The sequence below is a fragment of the Panthera uncia genome, chromosome F2 (assembly GCF_023721935.1).
Source record: "Panthera uncia isolate 11264 chromosome F2, Puncia_PCG_1.0, whole genome shotgun sequence".
NCBI classification, from domain to species: domain Eukaryota; kingdom Metazoa; phylum Chordata; class Mammalia; order Carnivora; family Felidae; genus Panthera; species Panthera uncia.
The window spans coordinates 65,459,861-65,483,472 of NC_064812.1; the positions used below are offsets into that span (position 1 = coordinate 65,459,861).

General features: G+C 34.4%; 1 protein-coding gene across 1 annotated transcript in view; it reads left to right on the forward strand.

The window, feature by feature from the left end:
* The window catches only part of VCPIP1 (valosin containing protein interacting protein 1), a 31,768-nt gene extending 9,942 nt beyond the window's left edge, over nucleotides 1–21,826 (forward strand). Inside the window, exons 2-3 of the mRNA XM_049633309.1 lie at nucleotides 1,339–1,425; nucleotides 13,693–21,826. Of these exons, the coding sequence (XP_049489266.1) occupies nucleotides 1,339–1,425; nucleotides 13,693–14,564 (959 nt within the window). The 3' untranslated portion in view covers nucleotides 14,565–21,826. The remainder of the gene's footprint in view (nucleotides 1–1,338; nucleotides 1,426–13,692) is intronic.
* The last annotated feature ends 1,786 nt before the right edge of the window (nucleotides 21,827–23,612 follow it).

The window sequence follows — 23,612 nt, forward strand, 5'->3', positions numbered from 1 at the left end:
AAGTCTAATGATAAATTCAGCAACCAGAACTTCTACTAGAAGTTATTAACATTCTGTATTTGGGGATTTTATTAATATTAAAATTTTAAATTTGTATGCCCACCCTTAAATTTAGCCATTTTCTGGTAATACTGTATCATTAATGAATGAAGTGTTTGTGTGTAAGTAAATGTTCTATTCAACTGAAACTTTAAGTGCCTGGCCTTTTAAAATTTGCATACTTTAAACTGATGTACTGAATAACTTTTGCCAACTGCCATGCAAATTCCTATTCTTGTTTATAAATGTGGGAAGGGGTTAGAGCTCTGAGAGATTGCATGTACATAGTGATTAAGCCTCATCATCAGTAACCTCCATTCAAAACTCAGACACAGTATAATCTTCTAGTAGGAAAAATAAAAACCTTTCTTTGTTAAGATTAACTTAAAAAATTCTGATCGTACATGTACATTATCAGATGAGAAAATAGTGAAAGTATAAGGAAACAAAAACAACCATTCCTGTAGTTACCAGAAGTAACTATTACGTTCTTTCCATTCTTTATTGCCTTTTTGAACAGTGATTATCATTCTTAACTTTTTATTTGAAACTTCTTATTGAATAGTCACTGTCAAAGGATGTTCTTGAAAAAATATTTTTGTGAAATGGTGATTTGCTTGGGGACATTTTGTGGACTTCTAAAGGTTATTCTAAATCTCTTCAACAAGTCATTTCCCCTCTAAATTTCTATTTAAAAAAGTCAACTTTGGAACAACACAATACAACATCAATTACTTATCTTCAGTCTACCTATAGACTTTTCTCCCTAGCCTCTTCCATCTATTTTTGTTTAGTTTTAAGATAAATATAGAATGTTCTGTATTCTACTTGTTAAAAATAAATATCTTCCTATCACTCTCTCTGTTGGTTTAGTTCAGTGTTGAGAAATACTTTCCTTTGAGTTGGATTGAGTCTTCAGGTATATTTTGTTTCATATGCCCAGTATTGACTCATGCAATTTTAAAGACATTTTTGAATTAGTTTCTACATTTAAAAATAGGGAGAATTCACATGAAAAACCTAGCTTTCTGGCTTCTAAAAAGCCAGATGGTCTTAAAACATTGGACTTACACTCTGCTATGATAGCACTTGGCAGTCAGTGGCTGCCACCTTTAGATAGGTCATGGGTTTTCTAGTTTACCGCAGTCCCATCACTCCATATCATCTCCTTATGTTATACCAAGCTGCATCACTTATTTAGGAGATCTACCTTGCAATCTCTGTTCAAGGTTAATCATTAAGCAACCCTGGGTGGAATTCTTTTGTTTGTTGCTAATACTGTTTGTTTTTATTTTACAGGAGAAGATGTATGGTCTTATGCAAAGGGGCTTCCTCACATGTTCCAGCAGGGTGGAGTGTTCTACAATATTATGAAGAAAACCATGGGTATAGTTAATATATGATTTTATTCTTAGATAATATCTCCATTTAAGCTATTATAAGATTAAGAAAGATCAGATAGTATTCTTCTAAAAGCTATTTCCAGGGCACCTGGGTGGCTCAGTTGGTTGAGCATCCGACTCTTGATTTTGGCTCAGGTCATGATCCCAGGGTCATGGGATCAAGCCTTTTGTTGAGCTATGTGACAGACGCTGAGCCTACTTAAGATTCTCTCTCTTTCTCTCTTCTCTGCCCCTCTCCCCTGCTCATGCTTGCTTTCTCTCTGAAACAAAAAAATTAAATAAAAATAAGGCTATTTCCAACATTTATTTTAGATATATATTCTTCAGCAGTCTGCCTAATTAAAGTGGATTATTCTCTTGATATGGTCAGCTATATTTTCTGCTATAATATTACAAAAAGTCTCCTATCACTTTCTTGCTCTAATTTTCTCATTAAATTATGTATATGATTCTAAGGACAAATTGTGAAATTAGAAGCAGAATTGATTGTAATGCTAGTGACTTCGAGAACCAGATAATAATACAGTATTTTTGTTGTTGTTGTTGTTGTTGTTGTGTTTTGGCTATTCTTATTATATACCTCAGTGTTTTCTGGATTTTAAGAAATAGTTCATTTTATATATTTAACTTCTCATATTGTGTATGCATTGTTTGTAAAGATATATGCAAGTATGCAACTTCAGAGTTTTAAGGTCTTAAGAGAAATGTTGGCAATGTGTGTGTGTGTGTTTGGATCTCACATGTTTTTTCAAAGATTTGATGTGAATAATTTTGGCCCCAGACTTTATCACTCTGGCTTTTCTCATTTTTTCACCTACCGGACCTCTGTAGACATTAAATGCACAGTCACTATTTATGGATTTTATCTCTTACACACTTTTTTTCCTTCTTACAAAAACATCCCAACTTGGCTGTTGTAGAAATGTTCAAACATATGTAAAAGTAGCAAGAATAATATAATGAACCCCTGTTAACCCACCACTTGTCTTCAGCAATTCTCAGTACATTTCTATTTACATCAACTGGACTATTTTAAAATAAATCCAGACATAATATAATTTCATCTGTAAGAACTTTAGTATGTATCTCTAAAAGTAAGAACTTTCCTTAAAAAAATACAATACCATTATCACATATTAAAAATATGAAAAATAATTTTTAAAACATCACTAAATATCCAGTGAGTGTTTAAATTTCCTTGATTTTTGATTGTCTCCATTTTTTTTTTCTTTTTCTTTTATTTTATTTGAATCAGGGACCAAAGAATGGCTGGCTTCCTTCCTTTCTCCCTTGATCTTACTTCTTTCATTCCTTTCTTTCTAAGACAGGATTGTTGAAGCATATTTACATATAGTAAAATTCACCCTTTGTAGGTATTCAGTGTAATATGAATTTTGACAAACATATACAGTCCAGTAGCCACCACCACAGTCAAGATACAGAACATTTCCATCATTCCAAAAAGTTGCCTTGTGCTCCGTTCTAATGAATCCCTTACCCCTACCCCTAGGCCCTGACAACCACTGATTTTATTTCTGTCTCTTTATGTTTGCTTTTTTCATTATTGCCATATAAATGGATTAATATAATACAACCCTTTGTGTCTGGCTTCTTTGATTTAGCACAGGGGTTGGCAAACTACTGCTTGTGGGCCATATCAGGCCTGCTGCCCGTTGTGTATAAAGTTTTATCAGAACACAGCCAAAAAGAACACAGCCATACTCACATTGTCTAAGGCTGCTTTCACACTACAATGGCAGAGTTGAATAGTTGTAACAGAGACTATATAGTCTGAAGACATAAAGTATTTACTGTGTTGTTCCATTACAGGAAAAATTTGCCAATTTCTGTTTTAGCTTAATGCTTTTGAGATTCATCTATCTGGTTGCATATATTAGTAGTTCATTGTTTTTTATGCTGAGTAATACTCCATTGGACATGGATATGTCACATTTTTAAAAATCCATAACCGGGGCGCCTGGGTGGCGCAGTCGGTTAAGCGTCCGACTTCAGCCAGGTCACGATCTCGCGGTCCGTGAGTTCGAGCCCCGCGTCAGGCTCTGGGCTGATGGCTCGGAGCCTGGAGCCTGTTTCCGATTCTGTGTCTCCCTCTCTCTCTGCCCCTCCCCCGTTCATGCTCTGTCTCTCTCTGTCCCAAAAATAAATAAAAAACGTTGAAAAAAAAAAAATTAAAAAAAAAAAAATCCATAACCAATTGAAGGACATTTGGATTATTTTCAGTTTTGGTCTACTATGGATAAGGCCACCATAAACATTTGTGAACAGGTCTTTGTGTGTGGACATATGTTTCACTCCCCTTTTGTAAATACCTATGAATGGGATTGCTGAGTCATATGGTAAGTGTATGTTTATCTTTATAAGAAGCTTCCAAACCATTTTCCAAAGTAGCGGGATCATTTTTTATTCCTACTAGCACTGCATTGGAGTTCCAGTTGCTCTGTATCTTTCTTTACCAACACTTGGTAGTATCAGTTTTTGTTTTTAAAACGATTTTAATAGGTTTATAGTACTATCTCATAGTGGTTTTATTTTTTTAATTTTTTTTTTTTAACGTTTATTTATTTTTGAGACAGAGAGACACAGAGCATGAACAGGGGGAGGGGCAGAGAGAGAGGGAGACACAGAATCTGAAACGGGCTCCAGGCTCTGAGCGGTCAGCACAGAGCCCGATGCGGGGCTCGAACTCACGGACCGCGAGATCATGACCTGAGCCTAAGTCGGACGCTCAACCGACTGAGCCACCCAGGCGCCCCTCTCATAGTGGTTTTAATTTGCATTTCCCTAATACCCAATGATGTTGACCATCTTCTCATATGCTTATTTGCTTCCTACTTCTTCCTTTGCTCATTTGTTTAAAATGTTTTATTTATTTTTGAGAGATTGTGATTAGGGTAGGGGCAGAGAGAGTGGGACAGAGGATCGGAAGTGAGCTCTGCGCTGACACCAGTGGGCCCTATGTGGGGCTCAAACTCATGAAATGTGAGATCATGACCTGAACCAAAGCCGGACGCTCAACTGACAGCCATCCAGGCACCCCATCCTTTGCTCATCTTTAAATTGGCTTGAATCTTTTTTTTAAGTTGAGTTTTGAGAGTTCTTTGTATATTCTGGGCACACATCATTTATCAGGTAAGTGTTCTGCAAATATTTTCTCCCAGTTTGTAATTGGTGTTTTCATTCTGTTAACAGTATCTTTTAAAGATCAAGAGATTTCAATTTTGATAACCAATTTAACAATTTTTTTTCTTTCATGATTTATACTTTTTGTGCCCTATCCAAACAATCCTTACCTAATTAAAGGTCACAAAATTTTTCTTCTATGTTTTCTTCTAGGGGTTTTTATAGTTTTAGGTTTTATATTTAGGTTTATGATCTATTTCAAGTTGATTTTTTTGTATGTCACAAGGTATGAGTTGAGGTTCATTTTTTTATGTATGGACATCCAATTGTGCCAGCACTTGTTTGTTGAAAACAGTATGCCTTGTCCATTGAATTACTTTGGTAGCTTCATCAAAAATCAACTGACCATGGGTTATACACTTGAAAAGTGTATATGCAAAATATAGCATCAGTAAAATTATTTTTAAAAATCAATTGACCATGTATATGTGGGTCTGTTTTTAGATACTATTTTCTGATTTGTTGATCTATATGTCTCTCTTTAACAAATACTGTAGTCTTGATTACAGTATCATTATAGTAATTCTTGAAATCAGTTGGTATGAGTCTTCCATTTTTATTCTTTTTTTTTTCTATTTTCTAAAAGTTTTAATTTAAATTCCAGTTGACATACAGTGTAATAATTAGTTTCAGGTATACAATATAGTGATTCAACACTTCCATACAACACTTAGTGCTCATCACAACAAGTGCACTCCTTAATGCCCAAACCTATTTAACTCATCCCCCACCCACCTCCCCTCTCGTAACCATTAGTTTGTTCTCTGTAGTTAAGAGTCTGTTTCTTGATTTGCCTCTCCCTCACCCCCCTTTTTTTCCCTTTGCTCATTTGTTTCTTAAATTCCACATGAGTGAAATCACATGGTATTTGTCTTTCTCTGACTTATTTTACTTAGCATAATACTTTTTAGCTCTGTCTATGTCATTGCAAACATCTTTATTCTTTACCAAAAAAATTTTTTGGATATTTTAGGTGCTTTGCTTATCCATATAAATTTTAGAATCAACCTGTCAGTTTCTATAAAAAAAATCTGGGATTTTTACTGTGATTTGTTGACTATATAGATCAAATTGAGGATAATTGATATTTTTACATCGATTCTTCTGATTTCGTGAAAACTTTGTATTTCTCCATTTATTTAAGCGTTCTTTAATTTCTGTCATCAAAATTTTGTAATTTTCAGTATACAATTCTTGGAAATCCTAAATATTTCATGTTTTGGGAATGCTTGTAAAGGATGCTTTTTAAAAATTCCAATTTCCTTTTGTTCTTTGCTAGTGCATAGAAAATTGATTTTTATGCATTGACCTTGTATCCTGTGACTTGCTAAATTCACATATTCTAGTAGCTTTTGATCAGATTCTATGGGATTGTCTGTGTAGGTTATCATATCTTTTGCAAGTAAAAAAGTTATTTTTTTCCTTTTCAGTTAGTATGCCTTGTATTTCTTTCTCTTGCCTTATTGCACTGGCTATAAGTTCATTGTGGAATAGGAGTGGTGACAGCAGACATCCTTGCCTTGTTCCTGATCTTTGGGGGCAGGCATTAGCATTCAGCCTCTAGGTTTTTCAGGTTGAAGACATTCCTTTCAATTGGTAGTTTACTGAGAATTTATATTTTGAATGGATGTTGAATTTTATTAGGTGCTCTCTTCCTGCATCTATTGAGATGATCTTACGGTTTTTCTCTTTAGTTTATCGATAGGGTGAATTATATTGATTTTTGGATGTTGAGTCAACTTTGCGGCTGGATTCAAATCACTTATTTTGTTGAGTGTTTTGTGACTTATGTGGGTATGATGGCATGTAATTTTTTTTAATGTTTATTTATTTTGAGAGAGAGAGAGAAAGAGACAGAGAGAGCATAAGTTGGGGAGAGGCAGAGAGAATGGGAGAGAGATTCCCAAGCAGGCTCCACACTATCAGAGCAGAGCCCAACACAGGGCTCGATCCCATAAACCGAGAGATCGTGACCTGAGCCAAAATCAAGAGAGACATTTGACCAACTGAGCCACCCAGATACCCCAGAATGTAGTTGTCTTGTAATGACTGTTTAATAAGGGTAATATTGGCTTCATAAAGTAGAGTTGAGAAGTGTTTGTTTCTCTTTTGTTTTCAGGTAGATTTTGTAATAACTGATATTATTTCTTTTTTTTTCCCCTTCAAATTTTTATTTAAATTCTAGTCAGTTTACGTACAGTGAAGTATTGCTTTCAGGAATAGAATTCAGTGACTTATCACTTATGTACAACACCCAGTGCTTATCATAACAAGTGCCCTCCTTAATACCCATCACCCATCTCTTTCATTCCTCCCCCACCTTCCTCCATCAGCCCTCAGTTCTTTATCATTAGGAGTCTCTTACAGTTTGTTTCCCTCTCTCTTTTTTTCTCTCCCTCCCATCCTTTCATCTCTTTTGTTCCTTAAATTCCATGTATGAGTTAAATCATAATGGTATTTGTCTTTCTCTCCCTGACTTACTTCACACTCTGGCTCCATCCATGTCATTGCAAATGGCAAGATTTCATTCTTTTTTTATGACTGGATAATATTCCAGTGTGTGTGTGTGTGTGTGTGTGTGTGTGTGTGTGTGTGTGTTCACCACATTTTCTTCATCCATTCATCAGTTGATGGACATTTGGGCTCTTTCCATAGTTTGGCTGTTGTTGATAATGCTGGTATAAACATTGGGGTGCCTGTACCCCTTTGAGTCTGTTTTTTTGTATCCTATAGATAAATACCTAGTAGTGCGATTACTGGATTGTAGGGTAGTTCTGTTTTTAACTTTTTGAGGAACCTCCATACTGTTTTCTAGAGGATATTATTTCTTTCTTAACTATTTGGTAGAATCCATCCAATGAAGCCATCTGTGCTTGGAGTTTTCTTTGCTGGACATTTTAAACTATGAATTTAATTTCTTTAATAGAGTCCTCTTAAGGTTATGTCTTTTTTCTTGAGTAAGCTTTGTTAGCTTTATTTTTCAATAAATCTATCCATTTCATCCAAGTTATCAATTTTATTGGCATAAAATTATTTATAATCTTCCCTTACTATCTATTTAATATCTGTAAAGTCTCTAGCTCTTTCATTTTGATAAAGGTAAATCTGTGCCTCTCTTGTTCTGCTGGCCAATCCAGCTAATGGTTTATCAGTTTTATTGATCTTTTCAAAGAAACAGGTTTTGGTTTTACAGGTTTTCTCTATTTTTATTTTCTAATAAAGGTAGAATTATTTAAATTTAAAGCTATAAATTTCTCTCTTAACATCCTCCCCTCTTTTTTTAATCCTTTTCTTTTTAACTTTCCATTTTCACTTTATTCTACATCCTGAACTATATTGATACCAGCTAATAGTTTTTTTAAAAGTTAGTATTTAATTAGGATTGATTATGGTGTTTTCAGTAATTAGGGTAAGTATGCAGTGTCTTTCATGCAACTGAAAGTAACTTCCCTCAGTTTTTTGTGTGTGGGAGGGAGGAGGTGGGTGATTGTGGGGATGACTCTTGATTATTTTCTGAATACTTATATGTTTCTGGTTTGAAATTATTTTTAAACTGTTAGCTGTAATGCTAAGACAATTTAATAAAGAAAGAATAATTTTTTCAACAAATGGTGCTGGGATAACTGGATAGTTACACACAAAAGAATGAAATTTGACCTCTACCTCACACCAAATGTATCCACCACCAGAGTATAGGAAGTAAAACTAGAAAACTGTTAGAAAAAAACATAGGCCTAAAACTTTCTGACTTTGGATTTGGCAAAACCTTAAATATGACACCAAAAGTACAAGCAACGAAAGAAAAAAGTAGGAAAATAAAAAGCAAACTTTTGTGCTACAAAGGACACCATCAAGAAAGTGAAAAGACAGCCCACAGAATGGGAGAAAATTTTTGCAAATTATGTACCTGATAATAGATTTGCATCTAGAATATAAAGAACTCATCAGTAAAAAAGCAAATAACTCAATTAAAAGATGGGCAAAATCTGAATAGGTGTTTCTCCAAAGAAAATATATAAACAGCCAGTAAGTACATGAACTGATGTTCGGGTGCTCAGCATCATTAACCAGAGAAATGCAAATCAAAACCACAACGAGGTAGTACTTCACACTCACTAGTATGACTATAATTAAAGAGGCAGATAATAAGAACTATTGGCAAGGAGATGTAGAGAAACTGGAACCCTCGTACTGCTGGTAGGAATGTAAAATGGTACAGTGAGTTGGGAAAACAGTCTGACAGTTCCTCAAAAGATTTAACATGGTTACAACCCAGCAATTCTACTCTTAGGTGTATAACCAAGAGAAATGAAACTTGTCCACACAAAACTTGTACACAGATGGTCATAATAGCACTATTCATAACTGTCAAAAGTGGAAACAACCCAGTATTTCCATCAACTGATGAATGGATAAGTGAGATTTAGTATATTCATACAATGGAATATTATTTAGAAATAAAAAGGAATGAAGTACTGGTATGTACTATATCATGGATGAACCTTGAGAATATTATGTTACATGAAACAAGCCAGTCACAGTAGACCACACATTCTATTATTCCATTTATATGAAATGTCAAGAATAGGCACACCTAGAGAGACAGAAATCAGTGTTGCCTAGGGCTGGGAGTTAGGGAAAGGGGAGAAAATGAGAATGATTGCTAATGGGTTTGGGTTTCTTTTTAGTGTGATGAAAATGTTCTAAAAGTGATTGTGGTAACAGTTGCACAACTCTGTGAATATACAAAAAACCAATTGTACACTTAAAACGGGTGAATTGTATGTGAATTATTTCTCAATAGAGCCATTATAGTTTTTTAAATGTTACCGGTGCTACTTATCCTTATTAGGAAGTAGTTGAGAGCTCTGAAGTAAGAACATCTGATATCAAATTTTGGTTCTACCATTTACTCCCATTACTACTATTTTAAAAACGTTTTTTTAAACTTTTTTTCTTAACTTTATTTATTAAGAGAGACAGGGAGGGAGGGAGAGAGAGAGAGAGAGAGAGAGAGAGAGAATATCAATCCCAAGCAGGCTTCGCGCTGTCAGTGCATAGGGCTGGAACTCACAAACCGTGAGATCATGATCGGAGCTGAAATCAAGAGTCTGAAACTTAATCTGCCGAGCCACCCAGGTGCCCCTACCTGTGTGACTTCTAAGTCTCAGTTTCTTCATTTGTAAGTGGATATTATAATCTAGAGATTGTTAGGATCAAATGAGATCCTGCACATGAAACAGTTAACAAAGGGCCTGGCACCTAATAAATAATTAGCTAATGTTTGTTATTGTTATTAGAATTTCAGCTGGCATTTGCAGAATAATTAAAATTCTTTTGACTACAACAGCCATTTGAAATGGGTCATTGTCAGAAAATTATTTTACTGTTCAAAATACAATTCTAATATTTGTGGCAAAGTTTTACCTTTTTTTTTTAAATTAATTTATTTAAGTTATCTCTACACCCCACATGGGGTTTGAACTCACGATCCTGAGATCAAGAGTCGCATGCTCCTCCAACCAAGCCAGCTAGGTGCCCCTGATCTCTCCTTTTTTTAGGACAGATTTATGTGGCAAATCATTGTTATTATCTGGTGGTCAAAGAATCAAAGTATATCAAGCCCTCCTCACCCCAAAATTTACAACCATATCCTCCAAAAATTGGAACATACTTCTCTTAACTTTTTTCAAATTCACTCTAACAAATAGATGGTTATATCTACATTTGAACAGGAATATTTCCCAATTTAATTAACCAGACTGTTAATGTTCCTAGTCTTTATATTTGGATAGATATTTTAAAATTCATTTGTTTAAGGGGTGCCTGGATGGCTCAGTCGGTTGAACATCTGACTATTGGTTTAAGTTCAGGTCATGATCTCACGGTTCGTGGGTTTGAACTCTCCATTGGGCTCCATGCTGACAGTGAGGAGACTACTTGGGATTCTTCTCTGCCTCTCTCAGCCCCTCCCTCTCTCTCTTTCTCCCTCTCTCAAAATAAATGAATTAAAAAAAAATTAAAGTTAATTTGCTTAAAGTATAGTAATTTTCCATGCAGGTCTTTATATAGAGATAAATGCAGACATGAACGAAAAATTTAGTTTTAAAACTTGTACAGGTATCTTTATAATGTGTTTGAACTTTGTGAAAATGGACATTGAAAATTGTGCTGTATACATTCTCTGTGATTTGCTTCTTTTATGCAACACTTTTTCAGATTCATTCATGTTGATGGGTTCAACTACATTCATTTTCACTGCCACATAGTATTCTATTGTATCATTTTAATATTATTCATCTACTGTTCTGATGCATTTTGGGTTTTTTAATATAAGGAAGAATGTAGCTATAAACATTAGTATACACATTTTTTGGTGTATCCAGTGTGATGGAATTGTTGATATGTGATATAGGAACTTTAATACACTTTGATTCTTAAAATTCAAAGGACTATATAAGTTATATAAAATGTAAATGATTATGCTTAAAGGAGTCACAACCCTTAACATTTGCAGTGATTTTTTAATACAATTAAAATTTTTTTAATAATATAAAGGTTTAGAAAATATAGAAATGGGAAACATCACCTATAATTTTTAAATATTTATCTTATACATATATGTTTTGGCCAGATTGTAATTATAGTACTTAGATGTGTTTCCTGCTATTCATGCACATTTAACTATATATATGAAACGTCATAGGTTTCTTATTTATGTCAGTTATTAATAGCTGGAAATTACTTCCATTAGGGAGATAGACCATAATTTTCTTAGCCATTCTCTTCTCGTTGAAAGCTTATTTAGATTGTTTCTGGTATTTTGTTATAAAAAATACTGTGATGAACATGTGTGGGACTATGATTCTTTCCAGGGAGGGTCAAGGAAAAGCATCACAATAGCAGCCTGGAAACAATTACAAAACCTTTTTCGATCTAACGGAGGAATTAAAACTATTGACTGACTGATTATTAGGCAGTCTGTGGTATATGCTTTACATGTTTTTTCATTTAATCCTCAAATCAGTGAAATGAGTAGTGTGCCCATCATATATTTACCTGATTGTATTATAATGATCTGTTTGTATCTGTCTCCTAAGAATTACATTTTATTTGAATCTTCAGGGTCTGTTTTAGTTCCTGGCACATAGTGAGACTCAATAGATGTCATCTACTGAAATGAATGTTTGAAAAGTTTTGCCTAGGGTCATCCCTGGACTTAACCATTCAAAATTCTCTTCTCTGCTACCTTTGTTTCTTGTGCCAAGTTTTACAGATCTTTGAGGGAGGGGATTGGTAATAAACTGACTCCAGGGTTGTGGCCTGAAAGGCACTTTTTAGACCACATCTCTGATTTTAAACTTTGTCTCTTTTTGTCAGTTATCTCTGCCAAAAATGTTCTGTCAAGAGGAAATTCTAGTTGGATTTGTATTAATGGATACTTTACTTCTGCTGAAATGAGTGTTTAAAATTACTATATGTTATTTATTCATTTGCAGTTTCGTTCTTTTCTCTGGTTATTTGGAATATTCAGTGAGATACATTAGAACCACTCTGTAGCTTTTTTTCAGTGGAGGGAGGAAGAACTATATATTTTTTTTAAACAACTTTTTTTTTTTTTTAATGTTTATTGATTTTTGACAGAGAGAGCGAGAGCATGAGCTGGGGAGGGGCAGAGAGAGAGGGAGACACAGAATCCGAAGCAGCTCTAGGCTCCGAGCTGTCAGCACACAGAGCCTGACGCTGGGCTCAGACTCACGGACTGTGAGATCATGACCTGAGCTGAAGTCGGACGCTCAACCGACTGAGCCACCCAGGCGCCCCAGGAAGAACTGTTCTTAACAACCTACAAAACTGGAGACTACCTAAATGCCCACTAAGCATTCTTGAATTCATTTACCCTATACCTCTGTGTTTCTACAGCACTTACTAATAGTTTCATTCATTTTAAACTAGTTTGCTTTTGCCTTTATATTTTGCCATAAACATACCATTTTCATCACATGTTGTTGAGAGTTCTGTACTTCATCTTTCTTTTGTTGTTGCTAACATGGAAAATCTTTGGTTTTATACCCCTATTTTTGTATATTTGGAGTATACTCTGAGTAACAAATTTAAAATGTAGGAATATTGGATAGTTTAAAACACACACATATTTCTTACACGTACGCTGGAAAGAATATACAGTTTTGGAATGCCATATAGTGAGGTCAAGATCCTCAACTAGAAAAGAAAGAGAAGCTGCTTTCAAGTTCTTCTGTTGCTGTGTTAGTTGACGATCAGAAGTAAATCGCAGGAGCATCTATAAGTCAGGCTTATTTTGGTGATTGTGACTTACCAGAGAAGAATAAGAGAAGTAACATGAAATATAATTCCTTTTTTAAAGGAATTGAATTAAGATCTTTTAGCTCTTTTTTAGCTTTCCTGAATGTGCTCTCATAATTACTACTTTAACTAGGGGATATCTTATTTTGAAAGTACATATTTTTTTATATTTGTGAAAAGTATGTACCTTAGGTACCATACTCTCTTAGCTGAGAAAACCACTTTTATTCTGGTATTCTGTAATTCAGCAGAATTACTTATGATTTTTTAATTGTAATTCACAATGTGCAGCTTATTTGTGCAACACTTTGCCCTTGTAAGTATTTTTGCTAAGTTTTAAATTTGAGTTTTAGTAAATAAAAATATATTTTCTAACTGCTTTACTGTAAGCAGTTGTTTTACTAATTTTGCTAGTATTTTCCCATAACTCAGTTGTTTGTTGAAGCCCTTTTCCTAACTTTGTAATAGGTTAATGATGGTCTTTAAAAAAAAGAAAGAAAAAAGTCCCCTGGGGAACTACAGTAAGGTCTGTTATATTTCTTTGTGTTTAGTAGTATTAAATTCTATTAATAAATATAATGAGTTATTTTTAAATTAGTTTTGTTTTTCAAAACTGATCTGGCTATTATTGTTGCAGATTCACTATTTCAACTAAAATGGTCTTTACTACACTTTTTAAGTAAGATTTTAATATGTTAAACACCTTTTTCCCCCCCTTCTTTAGGTATGGCTGATGGCAAGCATTGTACTTTTCCACATCTGCCTGGCAAAACCTTTGTCTATAATGCTTCTGAAGATAGACTGGAGTTGTGTGTGGATGCTGCAGGACATTTCCCCATCGGTCCTGATGTTGAAGATTTAGTTAAAGAGGCTGTAAGTCAGGTTCGAGCAGAGGCTACTACAAGAAGTAGAGAATCCAGTCCCTCACATGGGCTATTAAAACTAGGTAGTGGTGGAGTAGTGAAAAAGAAATCTGAGCAGCTTCATAACGTAACTGCCTTTCAGGGAAAAGGGCATTCTCTAGGAACTGCATCCAGTAACCCACACCTTGATTCAAGAGCTAGGGAAGCCCCAGTTGTACGGAAGCATAACACAGGGACAGACTTTAGTACTAGTTCCATTAAAATAGAGCCTTCTGTATTCACAGCTGCTCCTAGTAATAGTGAGCTTATTCGAATAGCTCCTGGAGTAGTTACAATGAGAGACAGCAGGCAGCTTGATCCTGATTTGGTTGAGGCCCAGCGAAAAAAATTGCAGGAAATGGTTTCTTCTATCCAGGCTTCAATGGACAAGCACTTGCGGGATCAAAGTACAGAGCAGCCACCATCTGATCTTCCTCAAAGGAAAGCAGAAGTTGTGAGTTCTTCTGTGAAGTCTGGGAGTCTTCAGACTGGCTTACCTGAATCTTTTTCCTTAACTGGTGGCACTGAAAATTTGAATATAGAAACAACTGATAGCTGTGTGGCAGAGGCACTGGGAGCAGCATTTGCCACAAGGTCAAAAGCACAAAAGGGAAATTCAGTGGAGGAGCCTGAAGAGATGGATAGCCAAGATGCTGAAATGACAAACACAACTGAGCCAATGGATCACTCTTGATTTATTTAGAGGCTAATAATAAAGGCAGAATGTTTATTGTGAATATGTAACATTTGTTGGCTGGGCCACATAACTCAATTAGTCATAAAAAATCTTGTACGTATATAATTCAAAGATTATATCTTGTTATTCAGTGCATGACAGCAAGTGTGTGATTGGCAATAGCTTTTAATATACTGCTGCCCAGGCTGGCTCTGAATTCCTATAAATTAGTTATTAGATCTGCTGAGATGAGTTTCTTCCATACATGTGGTTCATTGGAAGTTTTTGTAACTTTAATTCCATGAAAGTCTTAATGTTTCAAACATGAAAATTCTCTTGCTAATGTTTGATTTCTGAAAAGGGTAGAACTAGGGGAAAATGAGATTTTGCTAATGTTGATGTCATCAAGGTAACCATTCCACATATTTATTAGAGTGTCAAAAGATTTATGTAAATTTGAAGGTTATCTGAACTAAATTGTATCTTACAATTCATAGAAGGATTTATTAGATACTGGGATCCTGACATTTCCGTGAACGTAAACACATTCATAGAGATATGTATTCTTGGTGAAAAATATCTTGAGAATAGAGTGTAATGATACAACATTTTGCTGATTTAAGCAAGGCTAGGGGGAAAATATCTATTCTAGAATGATAAAGTCAATGTGATTCAGTAATGTTGCTGTCTGAGCCAACACAGCCAATTGTGTGCTCTGTTGTTGATAATATGTTACCATTATTTTTTTAATCCTGGCCTGGTCAAGTACCACTGAATTTTTTTCTTTAATCTTGCAGAAAAGTTGATTGCAAAGTGTGGTAGAAAATATGAAAATAATGGTAGCAGTAGTTAATCTCTAATTTTCAGAGTTTGTCAGATTCACAGAGAATTTATATATAAGAATTTATCTTTATGAATGAGTTACATTGTTCTACAATTTTGATCAATGGTATTTAAGCTTGTATATGCTAAATGTCTTCGAGCCCCTTTGAACCAAAAATGTTTCCTTTTTTCCCTTAGCATCCATAAAATTTTCTTTATTTGTTGGCTTCACTTGGATTTGGATGCAAATTTTACTGCATCATACCCTGATCAACTGGGCATTTGCTTAAATAGTGTATTCATCAAATCTTTAGTGCCAGTTTCCTCAAGAAGCAGCTTTCATGCTTATTATACCTTAAAGACAAAGAATGTTTATCCTGAGATTGGTATTGCACTATTTTATCCTATTCTGCAAAGCTGTATTCTGAAATGTACATTTCAATCCATCTTTTTCCTTTGTTCACTGAAATTAAGTTGAATTTGAATGGATGAAAGACAAAATGTATGTTAATACAATCTCTTATCTAGAGCATTCAAAGCCTGGCTGTCTCTGTTTGCACATGTAACAGATACAGAACTGTGTTTTCAGTCTAAGAAAATGTTCATCAGAAAGTATATTATCAGGTGTTTCAAAATTTCAACCTGTTGATTCATTAAGGAATATATATACAGTACTTTGACTTGTGTTTCCAAAGAAGGGAGGTTTTAGATTTCTTTCTATGAAAGTATTTCTGACTTAATCCACTTACTAAATGAACTACTCCATTTTGAATCAGGAAAGAATGGAGAATCTAGACATTTTGCAAGTGATATCTGAGCAAGATATATATTTGGGTTTTATCACATCACATTTTAAACCATATTTTACCTCTTTTCTTCTAAATTTAGTTTCAATTATCTTAATACCTAAAGAGCAGGAAAATTTAGGACTTTTATATTGTGCACTCGTTTTGCATAAAGAACTGCAGCTACCAAACAATTATTTAGTTAGTATAGGTGGCTTCTGGGTATAAAACTAAAAATTAGAACTACCAGTAACCACTATAATTATTTTGGGCTCTTTCACCCACTGAAACTGGCTTTTTCTTATCAGTTTAAATACAGGAAAACTGTTTAGCAAGCAGATGCACTGCTTCCAGGTAAATGATATAATCACCTTTTCTTTAACAAATATTTTCTTCACCTGTGGCTTGGCATAACTGAGAAATACACTCTCATAGCATAAAGTAAAAGTGTCAGGAATAAATTTTATCTTCCTGTTATATTAAATATTTGCATTTAGTCAAATTAGAATGCACCTGTGAACATTAGAAGAAGGGCTTTAAACTCTGATAACACTATTAATTTCTCTTGCCACAGCAATGCTATTTAGAAGCCAGTTAAGTATGAATATTATAATAGTTTGGGTTCTCCCTTGATAAAGAATAAAAGGCTTGATTTTGAGAGTGGTCAGATTTTCTGAAATTATTTTAAATTTGCTGAAATTTGGGTGGAGTAACTAGTAGGTTTTGAGAAGTGGGCCAGGTATCATCTTCACAGGTTTTAGAAAGAATTTAAGTGCTTAATTTTCATCCTTTGTCCTTCCATATGGTTATCATAATCAAATACATGACCACAGACTTCTTATTTTTTAGTACTGCCATTTGTGGTCACCACAACTTTGAGTTCAAGCTAGAGATCATAAATCGTTAAAATATTTTTTTTACCCTAGATGTAACATAACCATAACTCAATCTTAAATTCTATTTGCGATGTTTCACTGAAACTTAAAGTAAAATTGTAAATTTTTCTCTTCAGTAATACATTTTATAAGTAGTCATACCAAGTTTGAATTGATGACCAAAAGTCCAAGTAGAGTTGAAGATGGTGTATGTTTAGAATAGTGGTAATGACAAACTGGTTGAAATTGAAGAAAACAAGACACTGCCATATATTATAAGCTAGCATATAATGAACTCCAAGAGAATGTTTACTCAGGAACTGGTTAAAAAGTAAGCCTAAGTTTCCCCTTTCACTATGTTTCAAGTATTTTATTGGAAAATGTTAGAATGAAGACCTGAGAGAAATTTAGCAAATGCTATTGACTGTGAAATTTGCTTTATATCTTCTGATGATTTTTAGTTTGGTTTTCACAATCAAGCCTACTGCTTGCAATTAAGACATCAATCTGAAATGCATCTGTGAATCCCAGCCACAGGTCCCTATTGCCATTCTTTTTAAGTATCTAACTTGATTTGAAATGAACAGACTTTTGTGTATGGTCTCTTACCTCAGGGAAGATCACTTGCTAGCAACTCATATATTACTAATGACAGGTTTTTGAGAATTGTACTGACATCACATGTTAGCTACTAAATGCACAATTTATAACTATTACTTTATGGAGCTGCCTACTAATACTGACTGCTAGTGAACATTTTCTTAAAAATTTAGAACTCGCTAATTACTAATCTTTAGCTATGAAGTAAACTCGTAACTTCTGTCATTAATTATGCTTTGATCAATATAGTGACAATATCTAATACTGTGTTTATTTCAGAATATCAGTACAATTTTGTCTTCATTTTTCAATAGGAATTTCAGTTGGCCCACACTTAAAATACTGCAGAGTAGATATTGAGAGTTTCATGGTTCCCAAAACAAGATCTCCATATTAAGATTTTCCTAGAAGCCTTTGCAAAATTGAATTAAGCTGCATTTGATACGAATTTAAAATGACCTTTATCATAGCAGTAGTGAGATACATACTCTACATAAGTTGGGTAGATATATCCTACAGTTCAAGATTATATAATTTAACAAAATTGTACGTTCTCAAGGCTCTTCACAATATAAGAAATTAATTTGCAAAAGAGAACTATTCACTTGAAAACATACCACAGTAGAATGTTTACTTAAGAAATAAAATAACAAAGAGGAGCTATTGTAAGATTTATAGTTAACTGTAAGTTCTGCCATTCTTAATAATTCTTTGAGATACTGTGTTTCAATTCATATTTAATGATAATTAAATTGTGGGAATTTTAACGTTTGTTCCAAAATAGCAGAAATTGTAAAAAATTGTGAATTATTGGAGAAAATGCCATTACTTGTATATCTGACATTTAATTTTTTAAATTATGGAGTCTACATGCTTTTGTAGTATAATATTAATATAATGATTATTCTCTTGTAAAAGAAAAGGAAAATTAGTAAAAAAAAAAAAGTTTTAGTTGATATTATCTGCTTGTGAGTATCAATTACTTAGTATTTAAAATTTGAAGGTATTGCATATTTTTCTTTAGAATGCACAAGTCCCTGAGCCTTTTATGCCTATGATAGGGCAATAAAAGAGTGAAAAGGTTATCAATATTTCAGGTTTATTTGACTTTAAGAATTAGTGCCAAGAGCTGGAGAGTCTACTTTTTGGAGAGAAATACTGTTTAGAATATGTAAAAATAAGTGGTAATGTAAATATTTAGAAAAATCACATAGCTAGTGCTTTAATTGCTCAGTTAAATAGTATAAATGTTCTATCATCCCTAAGGCACTGGCTGTTACCCATTATTTTCTGATTTTGTGGTTGCTGTATATATTACATTTGAGTAATAAATAATGGTAATAGTGTATTATAACTATATAGTGTTCTACAGCACACCTCACACTGTACAGTATTTGAAGTTTTCTTTTATATTAATAAAACTATAAGTTAATACATACTGATTTTCCCCTCGACTTCTCCACAGTAGCTTTTTAAAATAATTTTTTATTCTTTAGTTTCCTGGAATTATACTTTAATAATATAATGCATGAAAATATAGTTCAGTTTTATAAAGGAATTCTTACTATAATAAAGTCTTTTCTAAACTTTTAGTGGGACATCATATAGGGACAGAAGTTTCCCCCTTAATGTGATCTCAATGGAAATGAAGTGGACTCAATTAGAAAAGAATGAGCAAAATTTCTTTAGGCATTTTACATAATTGGGTTATGGAACGCTTACTGAATATTTAAAGACAAAACAGACATGTTCCAATAAAGACAGAACTTAGTTTTGTGCTGTTTTTTTAAAAAATACTTGTTAGACATAATGAAATGAAGGGAAATAAAGAAAATAGTAACATTTGTATAGCTTAGCAATCAACATGACATATTTACTTTGAAGTTTTAATATGTATGTTTAATATCCAATTTGTTAGACCTGTTTAACTTAGTGAGAGCAGAGTCTCAGACACTAGACTTCTAGAACTGAGTCTGGGCACGCTGCTTATGGTATGATCGCTCTATGCTTCATTTTCCTCTCTAGGAGGATGATGAGGATATCTACTCCTGGGGTGGTTGTGAGGATTAAAAGAGTTAACACTTATCAAATGATTGGAATAGTGCCTGACATAAAGTAAACACTCAAATGTTTACTATTACTGTTATTTACATATCACAGTAATTCAGTAGAGTTCAGTTGCCATTTAAAAGGGATAAATCCTCATATACAGGACACATTATTTAAATAGTTCGTTTTGTTAGGTTAAAACCTGCTTTATTTGTGATATATGGTTAATGGGCTAAAAACTGAATGGTTTGTATGTTCAAATATTTATGCAAGAGCTTTATGACCACATGCAATACTGAAAATCTGGAGAACTGACAGTCTTGTGCTTCTCACTAACTTGTTCTGTGACCTAAGGCAAGTCATGGAGCCTCTCAAGGCCTCCATTTCTACTATAATCTTTTGGTTCTACAGTTGTTACCTTCTTGTTCTGCTGACCATGTCATCATGGGCTCACTCGCTGATGATCTAGTGCTTATGGGACAAGTGACATTGGTGTGGGCTCCAAGTAAACTAAACAATTAGCTTTGCTTTATGCTTTGGCTGGCTACACTTGTCCCAAACTTGGACTTGAGGTCTTGTACATGCATCCCACTGGTCACATACCGTATAGTTTGAAGCTCTCAAAAACTTCAGTGAATAAAATGAGATAAACATCCTACTCATGACAGTTCAATATGGATTTTATTTTTATTGACTGGCTTTTTCAGACCCCAGTAACTGCAATTATGACTGCATAGTTGATTGTTTCTAATCATTAAAAATGTAAACAGAAAAATGAAGTAAGTCTTTAATTGATTTCCTAAACTGTATATGGTATATTGAGATGAAAAACTTACAGGTTCTTTAAACCTGTACTCTTTCCTGGGGCACATGGGTGGCTGAGTCGGTTAAGCATCTGACTTCAGCTAAGGTCATGATCTCGTGTTCTGGGAGTTTGAGCCCTGCATCCAGCTCTGTGCTGACAGCTCAGAGCCTGGAGCCTGCTTCAGATTGTGTCTTCTCTCTGTCCCTCCCCTGTTCGTTCTCTCTCTCTCTCTCTCTCTCTCTCTCTCTCAAAATAATAAACATTAAATTTTTTTTTAAACCTGTACTCTTCCCTTGTTGGAACTAAACCTGTCTTTGGTCCATTTGTCAGACCACATAAATCTTCCATCTAAAAACAAACTGTGTGGGAATCTGGGGGGATTATTCCTGTTTGTCAGTTCCATGTATAGAAAGAAACACGTATAGTATGAGGTCTCCCTGTAAAATAATGACTTATTTTTATATTTGATTTATGGAATCAACATTATACTTGAAGCATTCATTCATTTAATCTGTTTAATAAGCACTGATCAAAAGCCAAGCTTCTGTTCTAGGAACTGGGGAAACAATTCTAAATGAGACAAAGCCCATGTAGAAACTTACATCCCAATGATGGAGACAAGCAATAAACACATTCATAACTATCATTTAGTGACCATTTCCCTATATCCAGACAATAGGTGAACCACAACATGTAAAATTAGTTAAACCCTCAAAACAACTCTTTGTGGTTGGGTAACGCCATTGTCTTCATCTTTCAGGACACAGACTCAAGTAGGTTAAGTAGTTAACCCAAGGTCCTGGACTTAATAGGTGGCCAAGTAAAATTTGGTGGTCACATAGGTCTATAAAAACGTCTATTGTTAAATCTAGCTCGTTTTCAGGTACGCCAAACTGGTTTGAAATTATTTCAATGTGTGTACCACCTGGCTTTAATTTCACTTCCTACAATTTCCCTTCCTGAACCTCAATCCTCTACCCCAAGTTCTTGGATTTTCCTTCTCCAAATTGGGAGGTGCTTTAGAGAAGGATTTCCACATTTCTTAGATAATTGATCTGGGTAAATTTGAGAATCATTGGTTAGATGAAAGTCCAGTTCCCTCATTGTTACTTGCATTTCCCCTAGAAAACATTTCTATGAAATCTATTATGTGCCAGGTACTTTGCTACACATAAGAAATAATAAAATGGTAAGAAAGACCTACTTCCTGCCATCATAATCTTTAGTGAAGGAGTCATTTAAACAAGCTCACTTGTCATCATGGGCATCCCTTGGTGGTGAGGGTTACACTACAGGAGGAACTAACCTGACCTACTAGTGGTTTAGAGAAGGCTTCCTTAGAAGTGATGTCATTCGAGATCAAAAGAATTTTAATATGATGTTTAAAAATCAAATTGGCAAGATTCAGTACTACCAAAAATATTTTTTAGGGCAGTGAATCAAACAAAATTAAGTGTGATGTTTATGTTTGCCACCCTTTAGACCCCAAATCCTTCCTGTAAGAGGGTGGTGATCCAGTTGAATGGATAGGGACGAAAAAGTTTGAGAAAGCTCGTGCAAATAGGGTTGCTAAGGAAAAGGAAACACACTGTAACAGAATGAGATTCTAAATTCAGTGCATAAAACCAACTTGAGAATATGAGCCTATCCTTTGAGACTAAAAGGTATCTTTGCTACTGAATATGACCAGTATAAATAAGATGCATGGATGTATAACAAAAATTTTAGCAAAATAGTAAAGAAAGAATCAAATTAGGAGCTAGAAACCCTCAATTATTTGCTTTTTTCTCCAGCATTACCAGGATTATAGGAAGATTAGTTCCATTTCTTCCTCTAGCTTCTCATGGCCCTGTCAATGGTATTTGTCATTTCCTCTGTTTCCATGTAGCAGTAGGACTGCCTAAGTGACTAGTAACCAATGTAAAAGTTGCACTTGGAATATTTTTTTTTTTTAAGATTTTTAAAAGTGTTTTTTATTTTGAGGGAGAGAGAGAGAGTTGGGGGAAGGGGCAGATAGGGAAGAGCCTGACGCAGGGCTCGAACTCACAAACTGTGAAATCATGACCTGGGCCAAAATCAAGAGTCTGATGCTTAACCAACTTAGCCACCAGGTGCCCCCAAGCTTGCTTTTCAAATTAAGACTATTTCATTTTGTGATCTTATGGCAAGTGATTTGGCTATGTCTTTAGTATAATAAATTTTACAATGTTATTAAATTTATTTTTTGGTACAGTGAAGTAATTAGAGAAATTAAATCAATAGCTGAAAAAGTATTCTGTAAAAGTTTTCATTGAAATGGGCCTTAATTGTATTCCTTTTTAAAAAGTTATTCTCAAAGCAATGAATGTATTTGGCTAAAAAAAAAATTCAAAACTAGATAGAAAGACACCCAGTTCCTTCATCTCAATTGCTAAATCAACTATTTCTATTTTGGTGGTTACCTCCATAACAGGTCTAATCTCTTGATTTATCAACATTAGACAGTATTTGATTCCTCCATTATGAAAGATGAATTCCCTTGCCATTTTTAGGTCATCTTCTAACTTCATATAATATACTTAAGTCTTATTGAGCCATCAGTTTTATTTTCATTTTTATTTTATTTTTTTAAAGTTTATTTTGAGAGGAGAAAGAAAGTGGGGGAGGGGCAGAGAGAGAGAGAGAGAGAGAGAGAGAGAGAATCTCAGCAGGCTCCACACCATCAGCACAGAACCCCATGCAGAACTCGAACTCATAACTCGTGAGTTCCTCCCATGCTACTTCCTAACTTTTATGAGCTATACTATTATTGTTATGTTGCCAACTCCTAATGTTATTCAAAATATGTTTTGTAGCCATAATTGCTTTAAAAGTAAATATAGTTCGAAAATAGGCAAGGTGATCCCAAATATCAAAATGAGAAGGGTTTTTTGAGACTCCAGCTAGAAGTTGAAACTTTCCCAAGGCAGATATTAGAAGTTAAATAGATTTGTGTTTTAGGGGCACCTGGGTGGCTCAGTTGGTTAAGTATCTGACTTTGGCTCAGGTCATGATCTCATGGTTCGTGGGTTCTGGCCCTGAGTCTGGCTCTGCGCTGACAGCTCAGAGCCTGGAGCCTGCTTGGATTCTGTGTCTCCCTCTCCCTCCGCCC